The sequence below is a fragment of the Mus caroli genome, unplaced genomic scaffold (genome assembly GCF_978045245.1).
Source record: "Mus caroli unplaced genomic scaffold, Mus_caroli_1 scaffold_10, whole genome shotgun sequence".
Classification (NCBI taxonomy): Eukaryota; Metazoa; Chordata; class Mammalia; order Rodentia; family Muridae; genus Mus; species Mus caroli.
The window spans coordinates 12,508,629-12,529,682 of record NW_028227265.1 but is presented as its reverse complement, the minus strand read 5'-3'; the positions used below and the strand labels follow the sequence as shown (position 1 = coordinate 12,529,682).

General features: G+C 48.5%; 1 protein-coding gene across 1 annotated transcript; it reads left to right on the top strand.

Moving 5' to 3' along the window:
- Positions 1-206: 206 nt before the first annotated feature.
- On the top strand, positions 207-20,711 carry Cenpn (centromere protein N). Its single transcript, XM_021169831.3, has 12 exons — positions 207-286; positions 834-943; positions 4,570-4,750; positions 7,408-7,453; positions 9,948-10,007; positions 10,457-10,533; positions 12,478-12,654; positions 13,536-13,637; positions 15,086-15,143; positions 16,055-16,167; positions 19,626-19,752; positions 20,012-20,711. Exons 3-12 carry the CDS (start codon positions 4,580-4,582, stop codon positions 20,092-20,094), a joined length of 1,014 nt encoding a protein of 337 aa, XP_021025490.1. The 5' UTR covers positions 207-286; positions 834-943; positions 4,570-4,579; the 3' UTR covers positions 20,095-20,711.
- The last annotated feature ends 343 nt before the right edge of the window (positions 20,712-21,054 follow it).

The window sequence follows — 21,054 nt, the reverse complement described above, 5'->3', positions numbered from 1 at the left end:
AGGGGGATCTAGGGCCATCCCACCGGGGCTCGGCGGGGAAAGCACACAGCGATGACTGCCATGTGGAATTCAAGACGGAGGACACTTATATTTACCTGATCCTGTCTCTGAGTACAGCGACTCTGAGGATCCAAAGCGTTTTCCATCGGGCGTCCACAGCCGCGTCCCCCCGTGCAGCCGGAGCAGTGCGGAGGACTTGCCAGGTGGGCGGGGCCCGAGCGGCCATTGGCGGCTTCAAAAGCGCCTCGGCGGGAACCGCTGCAGAGACGGCGGGCGATGCGGACTGGTAAGGCAGGCCTCAGCGACACCGAGTTGGACTCGGAGGCGGCGGGAGGACAATGGGAGCCAGGCCCCAGACATCTACGGGGGCCTTGCCACGGCGCAGTTCCGCCACGGGATCTTAGCCTAGGAGTGACACTAGTGGAGCCCGGGTCCGGGCTAAGAGGGCGAGGATGAGCGTCCGTGGCGTCATATCCGCCCGGAGTGGGGCGGGGTTTTATGTGTCCCTGGCGTTTGCGCCGTGGAGGGTCCGGGTTGCCAGCTCAAGAGCTGCTTTACTTTGATCCTTAGGTTCCGTCCAGCCTGGGTGTCAGCTCTCTTAATTCCTAGCCTTGCCTCAGTTTTTGTCCATGCCTCCTGTTGCTAGACTCCTTGTGCTCCATGCGGGTCTACCGGATCGTTATTGTCACTTGTACATTCAACAGCCTTGTCTTAGCTGCTACCATGAATAAAGCGCTAGAAAATAGAAATTGAAATAGTAACAGGGCAAAAAGTTCACTCAAAGGCTTGCTAACTTTGTTGATGTGTTACGCCCTTTCTGTCATTTCTTTTAGGAAGGGCATGGTGCAGATCACTCAGAATTAAGAATCTTCGGAAGTGCTAAGGATTGGGCACCCCACCCCGAAGGCCCTGATCTCTGAAGCTTATAGCCGCATCTGGCCTGGTCAGTACTAGGATAGAAGAAATGCCTGCTTTGCATACACCCTCCTCTAATTTACCTCACCGAGGACCAGGAAAACCCTCTCAGATGTTGTCACAAACAAGGTGTTGGTTTAATAGTTGACAGACAGTGGAACCATATCCTTCCCTTATGCACACTGCTTAGGGTGGGTATCCAGTCACTCTTCCTTCAGGCATTAGTCAAGTGCATATGAGATTGTTCTTGGGTGACCAGACTCACTGTGTGATTTGACTCATGGTGACTGAAATTGCTAGGATCAGAACACCCCCAGCCCTGGCAGCCCTACCAAGCTAAGCTCTGTAGGCCACTTAAAAGGACAAGTCTTTTTTTTTTTTTTTTTGCTTTGTTTTGTTTTGTTTTGTTTTTCAAGACAGGGTTTCTCTGTGTAGCCCTGTCTGTCCTGGAACTCACCTAGTAGACCAGGCTGGCCTTGAACTCAGAAATCCGCCTGCCTCTGCCTCCCAAGTGCTGGGATTAAAGGCTTGCGCCAACAATGCCTGCCTAAAAGGACAAGTCTTAAATGAGATGCAGAAAAGAGACATGTATTCAGTGTGGCCACACTGGGAAGAGCAAAGAGGTCTAGTGACCCACACACCAAGTGTTGAGTCCTGAAACAAAAGATTCAACAGAAAGCAGAGGGTATACACAAATAAGCAACTCTAGTCACGGTGTGGTCCTTCCATCTCTGAGACATCGTTGCCCTGGTGTTGCAGTCCTTTCTGCGAGAGTGTCTGACAAGGAGACAGAAAAGCTCCCTCTGACTGGCACCAGGTGTCAGCCTTACCTTCCCCATCAGATCCTCCATGTCTCTGTGTCTGGTGTCTCAAAGGGGAAGCTCACAAGTGACTCTCCTAAGAATGACTTTGCTCCTGCCAGGACAGTTATAAAATGGCTATAGAGTTTAAAAACATGGTCGTGAATAAGATCAACATAGTCCCTGTCTTGAGCAGAGAAAAAAAATGTAGCTATGATAAAATTATAAAGCCAATTGCAGGTGGTTCTGTAAAAATAATAAACGATGGAAGATTGGAAAAAAAAAAAAAAACACTATTGGATGATTGCAGTAAGTTTCCTGGGGAGCCAGGCTGTGGTGGTGCACACCTTTTTAAATGAACTCAGCTGGGACTAGAGAGGTAGCTCCGTTGGTGGAATGCTTGCCTCCGCATGCAGTAAGCCTTGGGTTCATCTCCCAAACCACATGAAACCGGATGTGGTAGCTCACACGTGTAATAGCAGTGCCTGGGAGATGGGGACAGGAAGATCAGAAGTTCACGCCAACCTGGTTTGTGTGAGACCCTGTCTCAGGAGATAAAGATAAGGAGCTAGAGAGCAACACGTGTTGCTCTTGCAGAGGACCTCAGTGGAGGTCCCAGCAGCCATATCAAGGGCTCACCACTGCCTCTATCTCCAGTTCCGGGACCAAACACTGGCCTGAAGGGGGATGCCGGCACACCTATGTTATAATGTTCACACGGTCACATGCTCCTATCTAAGAAAGAAAGGAAGTACAGTCGGTCACATATCCTTAGCCAACAGGAAGTCACATGCAGCATTCAAGAAGCTTTTGTCATATTAGATGTCAGGCCCAGCCATGCCTCTCATGAGGAATAGCCGTCCATTTACTCTTGAGTCCTTGGGTATGAGGGAAGCGACGTGAGTGACAGGGCTGCCTTTCATCTTAAACATGGATGCCAAAGGCCTTGCTCCTTTCTAGAAGACAAGCTGGTCAAGGAAATTTTAAAAAGTCACAGAGACTTTGTTTAGTCTTCAAGTGGAAATCATGCCTGTTTGTCAGGCACGGTGGCGTATGCTTTTAGCTCCTCCAGCACGTGGGAGGCAGACACAGGTGGATCTCTAAATTAGATGCCAACCTGGTCCATATGGTGAGTACCAGTATAACCAGAGCTATGTAGAAAGATCCTGTCTCAAAAAAAAAAAAAAAAGAAAAGAAAAGAAAAGAAAAGCAATTATGCTTGTTTGCATTTTACCTCCTGAACTGGTATCCAATTGAGGCAACAGTAGGATGAGCCATGCCTTTTAAAGGCTCTAAAGAAAGATAAAAGGCTCAGGCTCTCCCTTCCCTGTACCACAGCTTTAGTACGCCTGAGTATCACCTGCTGCCGAGGGAACTCTCCCATGGTCGGGGCTCAGGACAAAGTGGGCACTCGATGAAGTTGCTTGCAGACACAGCCCAGGACAGTATGGCCAATTGGCAGTGCGCAGGTGTCCACACTTACTGGTTCACATATCATAGGGAGTCAGCCACTGCCTAATGTATTACCTGGAGAAGTCCAGGAGTAAGTGTCTAAGTAACTCTCACTCTACTAGGTGTGCCTCAGTATGGCAGAGGGCTTTATTGCAGGATCATGTGTGAGGGGCAGGCTGAGAAGGCAGCAAAGAGAGTGGGGAAAGCCCTCTAGTGCAGCACTGCCCTAGGCAGCCTCCTTGTAGCTAAGTTACAGTCCTGTATCCCCATGACAAGATTAACACATCCTGTCACTTTCCACCTTATATTTTGAGACAGACTCACTGAATCTGCAGCCCGCCAGTTCTGCTAGACTGCCTGGCCAGCAAGCCTCCACACCTCAAGGCTTCTGCCCCCCCAAACACACACACTGTGCTCCGCCACCAGGATTTGTACAAGAATTGTAAGACTATGAATGTGTAACAAGATCTTTACTGACTCCATCATCTCCTGTGCTCCTAAAAGAAGAAAACCCTTGTAGGAAACTAATCCAAGTCCCACTAGACCTAACTTCCCATGAGAGTGCATTAATCCCCTCCGAGGGTTGTACCCCTGTGACCTTCCTAATCACAGTCCACTAGGCTTCTTAAAGAACTAGCACATCTCAGTACCATTAAGTTGGTATTCAGTACAGACTTGTGGAGTACAAACCCTATCCATATTATAGCAGTACTAATTGTCATACTTCTAATTTCAGCTCTTAGGTTGAGGCAGGAGACCAGATTTGGCTTCATAGAAGATTCCAGGCTAACCCTGTCTCTGGGGAAATGAAGGAAATAAAATCTGGAGGCTGGTGATGTAGATGTAGCTTAGTGGGTAGAGGATTGGCCTGACACAGGAAGCCCGGGCTTAGCCCACCACTGACGACTGGAACGCAGCACACTGACTCCCTCCACAATCCCACGCCTGGAAAGTGAGGCAGAAGGATCAGAAGTTGAAGGGTCAGGCGGGAGAGGTAGCTTAGCAGTTAAGAGCACTTGGTGTTCCTTTTGGAGGACTCAAGTTCAATTCCCAGCATCCATGTCAGGTGGCTCCTAACCAGCTTCAACTTCAGGTCCAGAGAGTCTGGTACCTTTAGCCTCCTTGGACACCTGCATTCATGTGCAAGGCATGCTGGCACACCAAGAAATGAGGGGTAAATATGTATATTTCTTTATTGGTTTAAAGTGATCCTTGGCCACATAATGAGTTTGAGTCCAGTCTAAGGCTACTTGAGATCATATGTATATGCATGCATATAATTATGTATATATGTGTGTGTGTGTATATGTGTGTGTATATACACACACATATATACATAATTATGTTCACACATGCAGCTTAAAGAGGAATACACTACTGTGTTCTTTTTGTTTTGTCCAAGGGCTGAAGAGATGAAGGAGAATGTTGCCGAGTTTCTCCGTAGGACCATCCTGAAAATCCCTCTGAGTGAGATGAAGAGCATCCTAGAAGCCTGGGACTTTTTGTCTGAAGACCAACTGCAGACCATAAACCTGAAGCAGAGAAAGGAATATCTAGCCCAGGAAGTGATTCTGCTATGTGAGGTAACAGTGTTCAAAATTATCAACCAAATACATTGATACAATAGACTATAGTTAGAGCAGTATGCACATATAGTTATAGGGTTTTGGTTTGTTTTTTAAAGCAAAGCTACAAAGAACAATTCTGGGTGGGAAGAACAGCCTTTCCAGCAGACGGGCTACAGCAGTTAGCTGCTCGCATGCAAAACACCTTTGCTGCTCAAGGCAGCCGATGACGTGTTCAGTCCCAGAAGTGTCGATGCTGAGGCGGGGATATTTAGAGTTCAGATATAAAGCCTGGGATAAATAGTGAATTCGAGGTCAACAGCATAGCAGGACTGTCTCAAAAACAAATAAGACAAGGCCATTCCATTTCATCACCTCTACTGTTTAAAAAAGAAAGTTGGACTCAAATTAGATCCATGATCTAAATGCAATACCTAAGACTATCAGATATGTAGGGAAATCAAGAGGAAAATCCTTGTGATACTGGACTAGGCAGAGTTTCTTAGGGCACCAAAAAGATGGTTCATAAAAGAAAAAGCAATTGGTAAACTGATAGAATTAACCACTTCTTTTTTTTTCTTTGAAAAATACTGTTAAGAAAAGCCACAGAGGCCGGGCGAGGTGGCTCACGCCTTTAATCCCAGCACTCGGGAGGCAGAGGCAGGCAGATTTCTGAGTTCGAGGCCAGCCTGGTCTACAAAGTGAGTTCCAGGACAGCCAGGGCTATGCAGAGAAACCCTGTCTCGAAACCCCCCGCTCCCCCCCCCCCAAAAAAGCCACAGACTGAAGGAAAGTTTGTAAATGCTGGCCGGTCAGGGACCTGCATCTAGCATGTTAGAATGTCTCAAGAGTCATTAATACAAAAAGAGAATCAAAATAATTAATAATAATAATAATAATGGTAGGAAGGATGGCTTGGTGGTCAAGAGTGCCAGCTGCTTTTCCAGAATACCTGATTCTACTGCCAGCTCCAAAGTGGCAGCTCACAACGATCTGTAATCCCAGTTCCAGGGGATCTTACACCCTCTTCTGGCCTCCAGGGCACCCAGGGACACACATGGTACATAGACATATATGCAGGCAAAACACTCATAGTAAATTTTTGAACATTTGGCTAGACGCTTCCCGACAGAAGACCATAAATAAGCATAGGAAGAAGTGTTCAGAATCACTAGTCATCAGATAAATGCAAATAAAAACCGCAAAATACGGTGGCTGGCATGACCAGGATTGAAAAGACTGAGCATCCTGTTTGGAATAGATGGGATTCTGTTCCTTCTGGTGCTGGGCACTGGACCCAGGGCCTGGAGCATGCTAAGTAGGGGCTGCCTGCTGAGCTGTTTGTACCTCAAGCCCAGCATTCATTTTGAGTTTTAGTGCTTGGGGTGGAGGCCAGGGTCTCAGATCTGCTGAGTTAGTGTCTTACCCGAGCTGTATTTCTAGCCCTTAACAGTTCTCTAAAAGTCTAAACATTTGCCACTGTAGATTGAGCCATCCCACTGCCAGACATTTCCTCAGGAGAAATGAAAACACAGGCATATCCACAGAAAGGCACATATGTTAGCACAGTGTTCAAGTCTAAAACCTAGAGGCAGCCAAAGTCCATCTACAGGTAACTGTGTCTATTCACATAACAGACAACTGCTAGCAATAAAAGGAATCGAGCTATAGATGCAGAAATGTGGCTAAGTGTCAAAATAATTATGCTGAGTTAAGGAAGCCAGATCAAAAAAGAATCCAACCTTATGTTAACGTTCGTATAAAACTGGGAAATACAAATATTATGACAGCACAAGGATCCGTAGTTGTCTGAGCACCAAGGACTGGGACGAAGGGAATTGGGGACAGGAAAGGATAGGAGAGAGAGAGCCACAGGGACACTGGACATAGAGGTTGCTGGGCATGTGTGCCACATTGATATGACAGTGGCCACATCTGAAAATGTGGCTCTGAGGAAATGCCCTGACAGAAGCAGCCCCAGCAAACCCAGGTTTGCTCTGGCTCCCATTCCTGGGGACTCGGTCGGTCACGACTCAGAAAGCACAGCAGCCTTGGAGGAGCAAAGGCAGCAGGAGTACCCTGGCCAGTCAGGCTGCGTGCACCCCCAGGGAGCGGGAAGTACGGCGGGCTCCACAGCCTCATGGCCCCACTTTCTGTGACCAGCCTCCAGTGAGGCTCCACCACCACCACCACCACCACCACCACCACCACCACCACGCAAACAGCACCTCCTGCTGGTGACCAGGTGCTCACATGTGAGCCTCTGGGGACATTTCACATGCAAACCACAGCAGGTATGCAACTTCATGTATGTTCAAGCGTGGTTTTTTGTTTTGTTTTGAGGCAGTCTCTGTAGTCCTGACTGACCTCAGACTCATCACAGCCCTTCTGCCTTAGCGTCCCAAGCAGTAGGATTTCAGCCTGAGACCCCATACCCGGCTTTTTCCTGTTTAAAATGTACATGTTAAGAGATACGTGTGAAGTGAGTTTCAGGAGAGTGTGGACTGAGGTAAGAACTGGAGGGGTGTCTGTTGGTTCCGAAGACGCTAAAGACTGGCGATAGATGGCTAGGACAGTAAGCACTTCAGGCATGCTGATGGGATGCTCTGGCTAGCCCTAAAATAGGCCTGAGGGGCTAGTGCCTCATTTCCTAACTGGTCCACCCTCTCTTCCAGGAAAAGCATGCAAGTCTTGATGACGTGGTCCTTTTAGACATCGTGTGTAAGTTTTGGGGATTTGTCATTACTTTGGAATGTTGTTTCATCAGAGGGAATTTCTTATGTTAATACAGATCCCAGGGTCAAAAGAACTGGCTCAGCAGTTAAAGAGCACCAGCTGCTCTTGCAGAGAGAGGTCCTGAGTTCAGTTCCCAGCATCCACGCAGTACTCAGAACCACCTGTAACTCTGGTTCCAGGAATCTGATGTTCTCTGTGGCCTCTGTGGGCACTGCATGCACATGGTACACAGACACATTGAGGCAAAACATACATATAAAAACAAACAAATCTTTAAGGATGCGGATTCTAGAGTCCAGAGGCCTGCTCTCTCACTGACGGGTCTAGCGTCCTTTGTTGAGTTATATCTCCACTCTTACCCTCAGAGTCAGTGGACATGGAACAGTCAGACCCTGTCTTTAGGACTGTGGAAGCTCAGGATCTCAGGAAGCAGGAACTGGCCCATCATGAGCGAGCATAAAGTATCAGTTGTTCGGCTTTGTTACTCATTGGAAATGCACCACTGAGAGTTTGTCATGGGTGCTGCCTCTCACGTTTTGCTACTTCTTAGGTTTTATTTTCTTCAAAATTCACTTACTAGAATTTCAGAACATAGACCCTAAGACCAGCTTGCTTGGGTTGTTGGTTTCAGGACTCTATCATTGCTTGCCGGGGGGAGGGGGGGGGTGGCTCACACACTTGTCTTGCTACTTCCTTTTGGCAAATGTGTATAATAACGATAATAATCAAGTCAGACTGCGGTGAGATCAGATGAAACTGCAGGTCAAGCCCTTGGAACAGAAGGAGTCTCTCTGGGTATGGGGGTTTGCTTCTTACATTTGATTTATTGAATGTGGCACACAAGCGGCACACCTGTGGACATTGGGACAGGTAGCTGAGAAAGCTCTGTCTCTCCTTGAGGGCCCCAGGGATCAAACGGCTGAACTGTCTCTGACCCAGAGCCCATTTTTCTTAAAACTAATTTGTTGTCTTTATATGTGGGGCTATGGGGTGTCCTGCATCTGCTCGGGGCTCGGGAGGTAGGATGCGGGAGTTTTGACTGTGGTTAACCCACACCAGCATAGGGCACAGGGCAGGTGTCGGGCTATGGGAAGTCCTGGGACCCTGTGTTCTATCCACCACCCAGACAGCGGCTCACATCAGTCTCAAACCCTAGTCACAAAGGCTCCGATAACCTCTTCTTGCCACCTTAGGCACCAAGCCCACACATCCTGGACTTACATGCACGTAGACATAAACACATAAAATGAAAATGATTAGGTCCTCAAAAAAAAAAAAAAAAAAAAGGTGGGTCCACAGAACACTGGTGAGCAGAGCAGGTGACACACAAGCTTGTAGATACTGACTGGGGTTTATCTGAGGAGAAAGGTTACCTATCTCAGAGATACCTAGTGTGTGAAGGGGAATTACCTTACAGGACCACACTGGGACTTCTTTTTCAGTGGTCACGTGAGGAAGAGATACCTTGAGAGACGGTATTCGAGTTAGAGCCAAAAGCTGAGTTCGCACTAGCCAGGCAGAGCAGGGAAGCTGAGGAGGGGAAGCTGCCAGGGGTGGGGTGGGAGAAGAGTACCTGAGATGCAAGAGCAGAGGCAAGCTGGGTTCCAGTGGAGGGGAACCTGAAGATAACTCAGAGACTTGGAAGCCACTAGAAGGGTCTCAGTATCTCTCCTAATGATGTCAGCCCTGGATGGGTTCTGAGCCAAAACAATTAGGAGCCTGGTTTGGTTTTGTTTGTTTGTTTGTTTGTGGTTGGTTTGTTTGTTTGTTTGTTTTTTGGGGGGTTATTTTGTTTTGTTTGGTTTTGGTTTTGGTTTTTTGAGACAGGGTTTCTCTGTGTAGCCCTGGCTGTCCTGGAACTCACTCTGTAGACCAGGCTGGCCTTGAACTTAGAAATCCACCTGCCTCTGCCTCCCAAGTGCTGGGATTAAAGGCGTGCGCCATCACTGCCCAGCTAGGTGCATGGTTTTGGAGAGATCATGCTGGTTACAGCAGAAGAGACCGGGATGGGGGTGTGAGGATTCAGACACCAGTGGGATCTTCTGGAGAAGTATAAGCCAGAGAGGAAGGCAGCCCACGTGAGGTGATCGTCAGGAGAGAGAGGAGGGTGAGGGCCAAGGCGGAGGAGGGACCTTACACCCAGCCCAGGGACAAAGGCAAGCGGGGCGAGCTTTCAGGATTCTTTGCATCTACACATGAGCTAGGGGCCTCCCCTTTATTCTGTGGAAGCTGCAGAGGCGGATCTATCAGATACCTCAGGGGTGGGGTAGGCTAGCATGTGCCTATTGCAGGTACATTTGATCTAAGTCTCCATTTGATCTAAGTCCTCCGTGGTCACCTTTTGGGGGATGCGCAGCTTTTGACAAGAGTTCTGACTTTCTGCTATACCAGTCTTACTCGGGCCAGTTAGCAAGTCTTGCCAACTGTAAACACAGAGTCGACGCTAAGACAACACTAACTGTAAGCCCTTCTCTCTCAGATACTCAGTTTCACGGGCACCAGAAGCTTTGGAATGTCTTTCAGATGAGTAAGGAACCAGGTAAAGTTTTCTGCTTTAAATTAAACATCTATATTGCTGTTTTGGTAGTTTGGAAGTGAGTACCAAATGTTGTCTTTTTTGTCAGGATTTTATTTTGTTTTTCTTTTTCTGAGACATTGTATCCCTGTATGTCATAGGCTAGTCTAGACTTCACTCCGTAGGCAAGGCTGGCTTTGAACTCACTGTGTAGACTAGGCTAGTCTGGACTTGTGGTGGTTTTCCTGCCTTTACCTCCAGAGGGATGAGATTGCAGGTGTGTGCTACCACACCCAGCCTAGCCCTCTGCTCTCCTAGGCTTTTGGAAAGCTGTGACTGTTCCTCATGTGTGTCCCCTGGCACTTATCGGGAGCATGTGTGTAGTATGGTCGTTACTGCTCTGCGGTGCAGGGGACAAAGACATTGTACCGCTCTTGACTTTTCTTACTTAATATATTCCTGTGTTTTGACAGGTGAAGATGTCGACCTTTTTGATATGGAACAGTTCCAAAGTTCCTTTAAGAGAATTCTTCAGAGAGCATTAAAAAATGTAAGAATCCAAGTCTTCTTGGATTTCTATGAAATTCAGTTTAATGATATCGGGGGTGGGGGGGTGGAGATAGGTCATTTTACCTAAACCAACTGAAGTATTACTTCCATCTCTCACCTGCCCATCCCACCCAGAACATCTTAGGAGCAACACTTAGTGGAACTCTCCTGTGGCAGAAGCACCCTCAGTTAACAGTGTCCATTTCATAGCTGGCTGCCACGTGAGGACTTGATAGGTGGCTGAAATGACCAAGCAAATGAATCTTTAAGCTTACTTAATGAATTCCCATTAGATGGTCCGCATGCGGCTGATGGCTCTTCTATTGGTCATCGGTCACTCTTGCCTAGAGTGAGACGCTTTGCTGTTCCAACCAGTAGGGGCCACAGAGGAGCCCCCAAAAAGGAGCACACGCTTTGCTGCTCACCAAGGGACAACGCATGATCCTGCAAACCCACAGCCCAGACAGGGAGAGTTCCTCACCACTGCACCAGAGGATCAGGAAAGGCAGCCTAGCAGGCAGCATAGCCACCTGCTCTTCCTGCAGTAAGATCCCAGAGGGAAGGAGGAGCGAGCTGGCTGCTCTTCAGGTTCTCCTTTCCTGGGTCAGCGTCCTGAGGTGGACTGGAGCTAGCTGACAACCTAGCAGTGGCCGTTGAATTATTCCAGAGCGAGTCCAGTCATGGCTGCAAGGTTAGAAAGACTAATGGCTGGCTGTGAAATGGATACCATACAACCTCCTGTGCCGCCACATTCCTAAATGGCTCTGGCTGCTGAAACCCATGGGTCAGGATCAGTGTATTCAGAGCTCATTGCCACACAGGAATCCTGCTGTAAACAAAGAGACAAACTAAGTGTGTGACCCTGCAGTGCCAAAAGGGCTTCTAGAAAAGCCACCCCCTCCCGCTTTGATTTGTTTTGGTTTTGAGATAGGATCTCACTGCCCGGCCAGAACTCACAAAGATCTGCCTGCCTCTGCCTCTGCCTCTGCCTCTGCCTCTGCCTCTGCCTCTGCCTCTGCCTCTGCCTCTGCCTCTGCCTCTGCCTCTGCCTCTGCCTCCTCTGCCTCCTCTGCCTCCTCTGCCTCCTCTGCCTCCTCTGCCTCCTCTGCCTCCTCTGCCGCCTCTGCCTCTGCCTCTGCCTCTGCCTCTGCCTCTGCCTCTGCCTCTGCCTCTGCCTCTGCCGCCTCTGCCTCTGCCTCTGCCTCCTCTGCCTCTGCCTCTGCCTCCTCTGCCTCTGCCTCTGCCTCTGCCTCTGCCGCCTCTGCCTCTGCCTCTGCCTCCTCTGCCTCTGCCTCCTCTGCCTCTGCCTCTGCCTCTGCCTCTGCCTCTGCCTCCGCCTCCCAAGGCTGAGATTAAAGGTGTGCCCCGTCAGATACCTCATTTTTCAAAATGTCTTTTATTACTTTATGTGTATTAATGTTTCTCTGCATATATTTCTGTGTACTAAGTACAGGTCTGGTGCCTGCAGAAGCCAGAAGAGAGGCTCCCATGCCCTGGAACTGTAGTTACAGATGGTTGGGAGCCACCCCATTGGTGCTAGGAACCAAACTGTAATCCTCTGCAAAAAGCAGCAAACGCTCTTAACCTATGCACCATCTCTCCTGCCAGATTATAAGGTTTCTTTAAGGGATTTCCTTTCTCGGATATACTTTACAAGGTGTAAATAGATCTTCATAAGATAATCACAAAATGTTCTCCCAAACAGTTCCAAAACGGTATCATAAGAAGTAGAAAAAGAGCCAAGTGTGACCCGAGCTGGCCTCCATGCATCTTGTGGCAATGTGCGCACTAACATACTTATAAAGAAGCTTAATTTCTAAGTAGAAAAAAAGACTGGCAGGTGCCCACAGTGCATGAAAAATTGTTCTAACACTGATTGTGTCTCAGATGCCCGTAGTTGGTGCCATGGTGAGATTTAACCAGGAAGGGATCTTTTCTTTATAAGGTTACGGTCAGCTTCAGAGTCTATGAGAAGAATTCGGTATGGATCCGGGTTGCCTGGGGAACACAGTATTCACAGCCAAACCAGTACAAGCCCACGTTCGTGGTGTATTATCCCCAGACTCCGTATGCCTTCATTTCTTCCTGCCATCTGAAGAACACTGTGCCCCTTCTCCATCAGGTAGGAACAGGGTACAGCAGCTAGAGTGCCCAGGAGCTAGAAACCACATACCTAGATAAATGCCTACCTCCCGTTCTAAGGAGAGCGTTTCTCCATCGGCTATGTGACAGAAGATATTACCTTGATCTAGTCTTTATTGTCAGTGTGAAGGTAAAGCGTTGCTTAGTATTAAATCCAGCAAGTTCCTAAAGGCAAGAGATGAGTTGTCGAAGCTCTCCGCCCCTTCTTTATACTCTATCCACCCCAAACTCTTTGTCACTTTGCTGTCTCATGTCAGGATTAGTGCTATCTATATCTCTACAGTCTGCCTATTGATGGCAACTGACATTTATGACCACTTTCTACATGTAATGTACACAAAAATACTGCCATATCAGAAGTAGCCTCTCTCTTAGGGGCCATTCTTACTTGACCCACAGTTCTGTGCTCTGGGGGTCCTGGCTTCTTTCCCAAAAAGAATAACTCATCCCAAATTTGTGCTAGTCATTATGCCTCCCCTGTTAGCATCTCCTGCGCTCTCAGAGTCCAGCGTGAGCTGGGTGCAGGTGAGCAGCTCTGCAGCTGGCTGCACGGCTCCCCACACACCTTCTGTCTGGTAGTGCAGCTCACACTCCACTGTCAGCAGCAGGCCTTAGGGTCCCACAAGTGAGTAAGGAGATAGGGTTACATTTCTTCTCACTTGCAAGAGTTGGGGGGTGAGTGAGGGGGTTGTCTTGCAACAGGGCTCACCCCTACGCTCAGCCTCCCTAGCGCCAGGGTCTCAGTGTGTACTGCACCCCACTCAGGGCTCTTCCCGTTCTCAGTTGCAGCGCCTGCATTTCACCGAGCAGTCTGTATAGACCCACGCACAACCCTAACAGTCTCGCTCCTCTCCCTCCAAGGCACTGAAAGTCGCTAGCAACCACCATCAGATTGTGCATTTGGATCTGAGAAGCAGGCACCTGGACTCACTCAAGGCAATTGTTTTTAGAGAGTATAATCAGGTGAGCCAACTCTTTACAGTAGAGTTTTCCTTTCCTCTTGCACACAGGAAGGGTGGAGGCCGCTCCCAGCCCATCCCTGCAGGCGAGCGAGTGGATGAAGCTTTTAGTCACCTCATTTTGTTCAGTTTCATACAGTGTACTGTGATCACATTGGCCCCTGGTATCCTCTCTTATCCCTGTCCTCATTCTGCCAACCCCCTTCTTCCCATCAGGACCCCTTCCTATCTTCATGGGGTGGAGGGAAGGCTGAAGGCAGGCAGGGGCCTTTGGAGGTTGCTGCATTTAATTAGGGCTCCTTGCATGAGCTGGGGGTAGAGCATGACTCCTCCCCCCAGTGGCCATCAGCTGCCTGGAGCACCTCAGAAAGGGGCGGGGCCTCGTGAGCCCCTCCTCCTACGGATGATGAATTGTTTGGATGCTGGAATTTCCATTTAATGACAAGGGCAGGTCTTCCCCTATGGTCTGAAGGTTTGGACTTAGGTGGATGGACTTCCTTAAGGAGGCTGTGCTGTATCTTCTGTCCTAGCTAGAGAGAGGTGGTGGCTATCTGCAAACCACTCCTTAAGCGGGGAGGGGGGAACAGGGTGTTTTTGCCTCTGTGACTTCAGCCACTATAAACGGGAGCCCCTAACTGTGAACCACAATAAATGCTTCTTCCCTTTAAAAAGGAAAATAATTTTTACTTTTATTGTTGTTGGGAGCTTTAAGATGGGATCTTGTATACCCCAGGCTGGCCTAAAACATATTACTTAGCTGAGGTCTCTGCCTCCCAAGTGCTGGGATTACAGGCATGGGCTGCCATGCTGGCAGAAGTTAGATGATGGCTTTCTCCCTGACTGCTCCTTCTTTGTCTGCCCTCTGCCCTCCTGCCAGGCAGATGTCAACTGCTGCCCTGCAGTGCAGCCAGACCATTATTAGGAGAAGTCACATGTCAGCTGCCACACTGGGAAACTGTCACTCACTCCAGTGCAATTCAATAGAAAGGATGCAAGAAATGTGGGCTCTGGTAGCAGTTATTTTTCCTAAAAGGCCCCTGAGCAATTTTCCAGGATGAGAAGACATGGTGCTGACGCCAGGGTGTCAGCTGCTGTCCTCACTCCTCTGGAGTTCCTGTGGCCCCTGCACCTTGGCGTGGTTTGGTTTGGTTTAGTGCTATGGTGAACCCACAGCCTCTCATTGGCCAGGCAGACACTCTAACATCCTTTGCCCAAGAAACATTGTTACACTGGTTCCTCAAACAGCCATGCTGCAAGGCTTGCTGTCCTAGGAGCCTTGCTCAATCTAGCCAGCCTGTGGCCAAGCCACCGCTGCTTTCTATTTAGTACGAATAGAAAACACAAGACTGCTTCTTAAAAACATAAGATTTAACACATTTTACAACTTAGAACCAATTCATGTCTTAACCCAACATGTTCAAATCAGTAACGTGTTCTTTTTCTTCCTCCCAGACCTTTGAAAATTACAACTCCACCACGTCTCTGCAGGAAGCAAGCCTTTCTATGTGTTGTATGTATGCTCTGAGACAGAGTTGGGCTTGGGGCAGCTGTGCGGTAAAGCATCTGTGCTAGGATCTCATTGCAGAGCTGGCTCATACTTCCCAAAAAAACAAGAATTAAGTATTCAGAGGCAGAAAACCAAGCTACCACAGGTGTCCTTCAGAATTTGCTAAAATGGCTGACAGTCACTGAGAGTGCATTCATACTGAGCAACATACCTCAGTGTTTGCATGTGAATGATAGCTGTCCTACAAAGAAGCACTGTCCACTGGGAAAGCAGGTTTCGGGAAGGCCTGGTAACTCAAAGCAGGATCACGGAGCTAGGTTGTCCAAGGTGGATCCCACGCTCCTGATGAGCTGAACGTGCTGGTTCTAGAATAATAACCTGAGTCTCGCCCTAGAAAAGCTAAACTCAAAAGCCGGGCAGTGGTGGCGCATGCCTTTAATCCCAGCACTTGGGAGGCAGAGGTGGGCAGATTTCTGAGTTCGAGGCAAGCCAGGGCTACACAGATAAAAACCTGTCTCAAAAAAAAACAAAGCAAAGAAAGAAAAACCTAAACTCTAGATTAGCAGTGGAAGGAAATAAAACTGATGTTGGGAACAGAGACTCCAAAGGCAGAAGACCTACCAGTGGTCCTATGCTAAGTAAAGAAACATGGTACAGATTTATTCACGGTAACTGTAAGGAAGTTACACAGGAAGGGTATTAGAACCTACTCAGGGATGGCTCTATTGGGATTTCTTACTCCCTGTGTCAGCCTGTGCTTTCCAGCTGTTCTGTCATATCATTATTTCAGTGAAAAAAGAAGGCACTGGACACATCTGAGCTCCACAAACCATCTGCGGGTTTAGGAATGGGAAGACTGCTATATCAGGCGAAGTGTATTCCTAACGGCACTCTTAATCTGATCTCCTCCACAGTGGATTCAAAGATCACTCACGAAAACACAGAAGAGAAAGTGAGGGTCCACCGAGTCACTCAAGAGACCTTTGGGGCCTACCCTCAGCCACAGCTAGAGTTCGCACAGTATAAGGTAGGATGGCACAGCGGACGTCCCCAGCAAGCTAGGTACAAGACCTGTCAATCAGTTACCTAGATGTTTTCATTATATTTCTTGTTTGTTTGGTTGGTTGGTTGGTTTTTCTAAACAGAGTTTCTCTGTGTTGCCCTGGCTGCCCTGGAACTCACTTTGTAGACCAGGCTGGCCTCAAACTCAGAAATTCGCCTGCCTCTGCCTCCCAAGTGCTAGGATTAAAGGCGTGCGCCACCACGCCCGGCTTCATTATATTTCTTAATTCTCTTGTTAGCAAAGGAGACATCATGAAATTCTGCATTTTCTTTTGCATTTTGTCTTCATGATAATTCTGTTGTATATCTCCAGCTGTGGGGAGGTCTACACCCCACTAGCTTATCCACACATAGAACAGTATTTAGCACGTAGTAAATGCTCATAAATACTCAAATGAGCTGGCTATGGTGGCGAACACCAGTAACCCCAGCATTTAGGAAACTGAGGCAGGAAGATCTCAAGTTTAAGGCTAGCCTAGGCTACTTTGTAACTTGGAGGCAAACCTGACTGACTGACTCAGAAACCCAAAACAAGAAAAGAGAAAACACATATCCTACTTAGCTGATTGGCGTCCAATGAAGAAAGATCAGTCGTGTAAATATACTGTAAATTAAACTTGCTCCAAAGAGTTGCTGCCTGTCCTATGGCTGTGTAGACACAGAGGTGCACAAGTCCATAGCCACCATTAGAGGAGTGTCACAGGCGCCCTAGCAGGAGCCCATGCTCCTACTCACACTACCTTCCTTCCCGAGCCCCAACAAGAATGTTTCCGTGGAGTTGTCTTATGGCTACAGGACACGCTTCAGGTCTGCCGTTGGTCTGCTCATTTAGGCCCAAAGACTGTTTGGTCGGACTTGTTTTCAAAGAGAGAAGTGGAGATTTTCAAGAGGGTTTTGAGAGGTGGCATGTTTATCAAGTCGTAAGCACGCACAGCTTTGTTCACATAAGCTAACAGTTATGAATGCCAAAGGCCAATGCTGGATCTCTCTTTACCTTGCTCATTGGTACAGAGTCTGTCACTGAGCCTGGAGCATTATTTCAGTTGGACTGGCTGCAGGGAGCCCCAACTTCCTCCCGTCTCTGCCTTCCTCCCAAGTGCTGGGTTACACATACATGCCACCACACCTAGCTTTTACATGGGTTCTGGGGACCCTAACTCAGGCTCTGCTGTCCAGGCACAAGCACTTTACCTGCTGAGCCATCTTTCCAGTCACGTGGCTTGTTTTTCAGATAAGGTCTTGTAGTCTAGGAAAGCCTCACATTCACTGTGTAGCCAAGGTGGCCTCGACTTTCTGACACCCCTGCTTCCTTTCTGTCACTGGTGTGGCCACCACTCTTAGGTGGACAGTAGCTCTCAGTGTGTGCTCTCTGGAGCGGTGGAACCAGTCACTTGGGAACGGGGAGGAAGCATAGCTCCTAGCTCCATCCTGTTCCTCCTGGTTCAGGAGAGGTGTACCCAGCCAGCCATTTTTTTGCATGCTCCTGGCTGCTCTCGACCGGCTGTACACTAAAGCTGGAGAGCCACTGGTTTGCAAGATAGACTGCTTGTTCACATCTTAGAGTGGTTAAGTTCTGTTAGCCTAGGCGCACGGTCATTTCCTCTCACCTGATGTTCTCCAACCTCAGAAAACGGCTTAGAAGACCACTGAGCGATTTGTCCACTTTAACTCACCGTGGCTACAGGTTGAATTGATTGCAAACATTAAGCATCCTGCAGATGTTTCAGCACAGGACCTCAGGATTTAAGAATCACTTAAGTTGGGGATGTTGTTTTGTAACAGGAGAACCCAGAGCTATAGGTAACAGGTTCACCTGGGTGATACGCACGTGGGACCCACAGTGTGTGCCTTCTGGGTGATGTGTGTGATTGGGTTGGGAGGCTCTGGGGTACATTTGGCTGTTGAGATAGTGTCTGCCTCCCTCAAACGTGGAGCCGTCCTTGACTCATCCTCCTGGGAGCTAGGACTATAAGAATGTGCAACTACATCTAGGGATGTCTGAGTCTTCCTTAATAAAAACCTAAGTTGTTTTTTTTTTTCTGTGTATAAGTGTTTTGCCTGGATGTGTGTGTGTGTCCAGTGCAGAGTCCAGAAGTCAGTGTAGAAGCCCTGTAACTGGAGTTAGGGACAGACAGTTGAAAGCCACCTTACGGAACCTAACTCAGGTCCTCGACAAGAACAGCAAGTGCTCATAACCACTGAGCCCTTTCTCCAGCCCTGAGATTTAGTGCCTTTATTTGAATGCAGAATGTAATGGTTGGGCGCCTGAGGGCAGCACAGGCTTTGGCTTCTCCCACAGCTGGGGTGCTATGCTGAGGGACGTGTGGACACAGAGCTTCCCCTGTAGATTGTGGGGCATTAGGCTATACACAGACAGTCTGGTTTCCAGTCGAGCTGAGGTCTGAACCCTGGGACCTGGTGGTGTTAATTTACCTACATGGGACCCAAGGAGTTCTCTCATGTCTCCTGGAACTCTGGCTCCTGTCGAAGTTACCTTTGCCCCCCCCCCCAGCCCCCACAGGAAAAGTGTGTGGCTAGCAGTCACATAGGCTGTGTCCCAAGCTTCTGATCTTTAGGCTAGACTCCTCCCCAGTTTCCTAGCAACAGAAAAGGTAGCAACATACTTTAAAGGGGGCTGTTTGGCCCCTCCTTGCCTTCTCACTCCTCTCTCTTTGTCTTCTCTCCTCTCTCTCCCTCTCCCTCCCTCTTATTCTCTAGCCTTTCTTCCCTCTCTCTCCTTTTCCTCCCTTCTCTCCTCTTAGCCATGGCCTGTCTCTCTCTCTCTTTTCTACCTTTTCTCTTTCCCCCTGCCTTTCTACAATAAAGCTCTAAAACCATAGACCGTCTCTGCTCATCAAGGCCCGCTGTGCAGACTCTCGCCTGTGTGGGAACCTCTCTCCCTCAGCCCTCTCTCCCATATTCCCGGGGCGACAGGGTGTAGCCCCCGGCCCCCAGTCGGGGCTGCCCCTTGTCCACCACACCCACACCCCACTCACACCCCCATCAAGTGGAGTCAGTGGCTTAGATGCCCAGCCAGGGCTGAGTGGAAAGCGTCTGGTAGACCTCCCACACCCAGAGCATAGGTGGAACTCTGGCCAGACATGGGCTATCCTCCCTTCCCCTCTCCCCCCCCCCCCCCGCCCCCGCTTTCCTTCAACCCCTTTTTAGTTCCCACAGTAGATGAGTACCGTGCTGAGGGCTGCTCTGACAGCCTCTGCTATGAGTCAGATACAGCGCTGGCACTTTCTGCTAGACATCCTTCCTATACCAGATGCTTTCTGCCTCTGCAGTTAAGTTAAATGGGCTTTGTGTGTATTAATCCATGTGTAGGAATTAATGAAATACATAATTGGTTCATTATCTCTCACCATCCCAGCTGATCCCAGGACTTAACCATCATTTACAAATACTTGTTTTTGACAGCTGGAAACCAAGTTCAAGAGTAACATAGGTGGGGGCCTCTTGGCCGACAGGAAAGAGCCCTTCCGGTGCCTTGTAAAGTTCTCCAGTCCACATCTTTTGGAAGCATTGAAATCCTTAGCACCAGCCGGTAAGTGGTCAGTTTATGTCACGAGCCAAACAGATATCACCAGTGGCTACTGCTTCTCGGGAGACGGCCATCTGGTTACCTGTAAGCCGGTTGGTTCCCTCTGAGCCTTCCCTCCTCTCCAGTCTGCTTCCCCTCAAGCCCTTTTCCTGTCTGTGCCTATTAGGGGGTAGGAGAAGGTGCCCATAATTCTTTCTGATCCTAGCCATGTTTAGACTGAGTGTCCCCATGATCATTCTTATTTTTGTTTTCTTTTTTTCAGGAATTGCAGATGCACCACTTTCTCCCCTGCTCACCTGCATACCAAGCAAGAAAATGAATTATTTTAAAATTAGAGATAAATGAATACATATGGCTTGGCTTCTGCTGCACATGCAGGTCCAGTTATAACCAACTGGCTTCTGTGTACAGTCTTGTGTCTTAGAAGCCAATCCTTGGTGTTGGACATTCGGTGTTTTTAATGAACTATTGGGACTGCATCTGTCCTTCAAATTTGCATGTACTCTCTCTCCCCGTCAGTACAGCAACTGTGGGCATTTGACAAGTGATAAATATGTGCACGCACATGCATGAGGCTGCAGGTTGACCTCAACCTGGCACGCACAGAAGTCAAGCATGGGCACAGTGCTTGACTCTGTAGGCACCTACTGTCCTTCCTCCCGCTGCTGCTGCTGCTGCTGCTGCTGCTGCTGCTGCTGCTGCTGCTGCTGCTGCTGCTTCTCAGAAGTCTGCTCCTGGGGGATCTCTGTTACACACCCTTGATCACAGAAGAACCAAGAAACTACCCAACCCCAAACTAGGAGAGTCAGAGGGGAGCTGGAGGCTACAACACAAGGCTGCATATCTAACGGCCTCTTTGTGTAAAACAACTTCTCTATTATATGTATACATATGCTTCTCGTGATCTTTTATCCATGGCACACTGAAACTGAGCATCACTGATCTGTGAATAAAGATACTGACAAACGCATTATCAGTTGCTTTGAATGAATACATAAATAGTCGTGAAAGGGCTAAGTAATACTTATACAGTAGTGTGTACAGGCTGTGGGTCATCCGGTATGGATCCATTTTTAGTTTTAGCGTGGTCAGACATGTCAGGCGCTTGCCTTGTGTATTTGGGCTTTGTGCTGACAAGTTCTCACATCAACTTGATACAAGCTAGAGTTGTCTGAGGGGAGGGACCCTCAGTTTCAGGAAATGCCTCCCTAATGTCAGGCTGCAGGCAAGCCTGAAGGGTATTTTCTTAGTTAGTGATTGACTAGAGAGATGGTCCCATCCCTGGGCTGGTGATCCTGGGTTCTG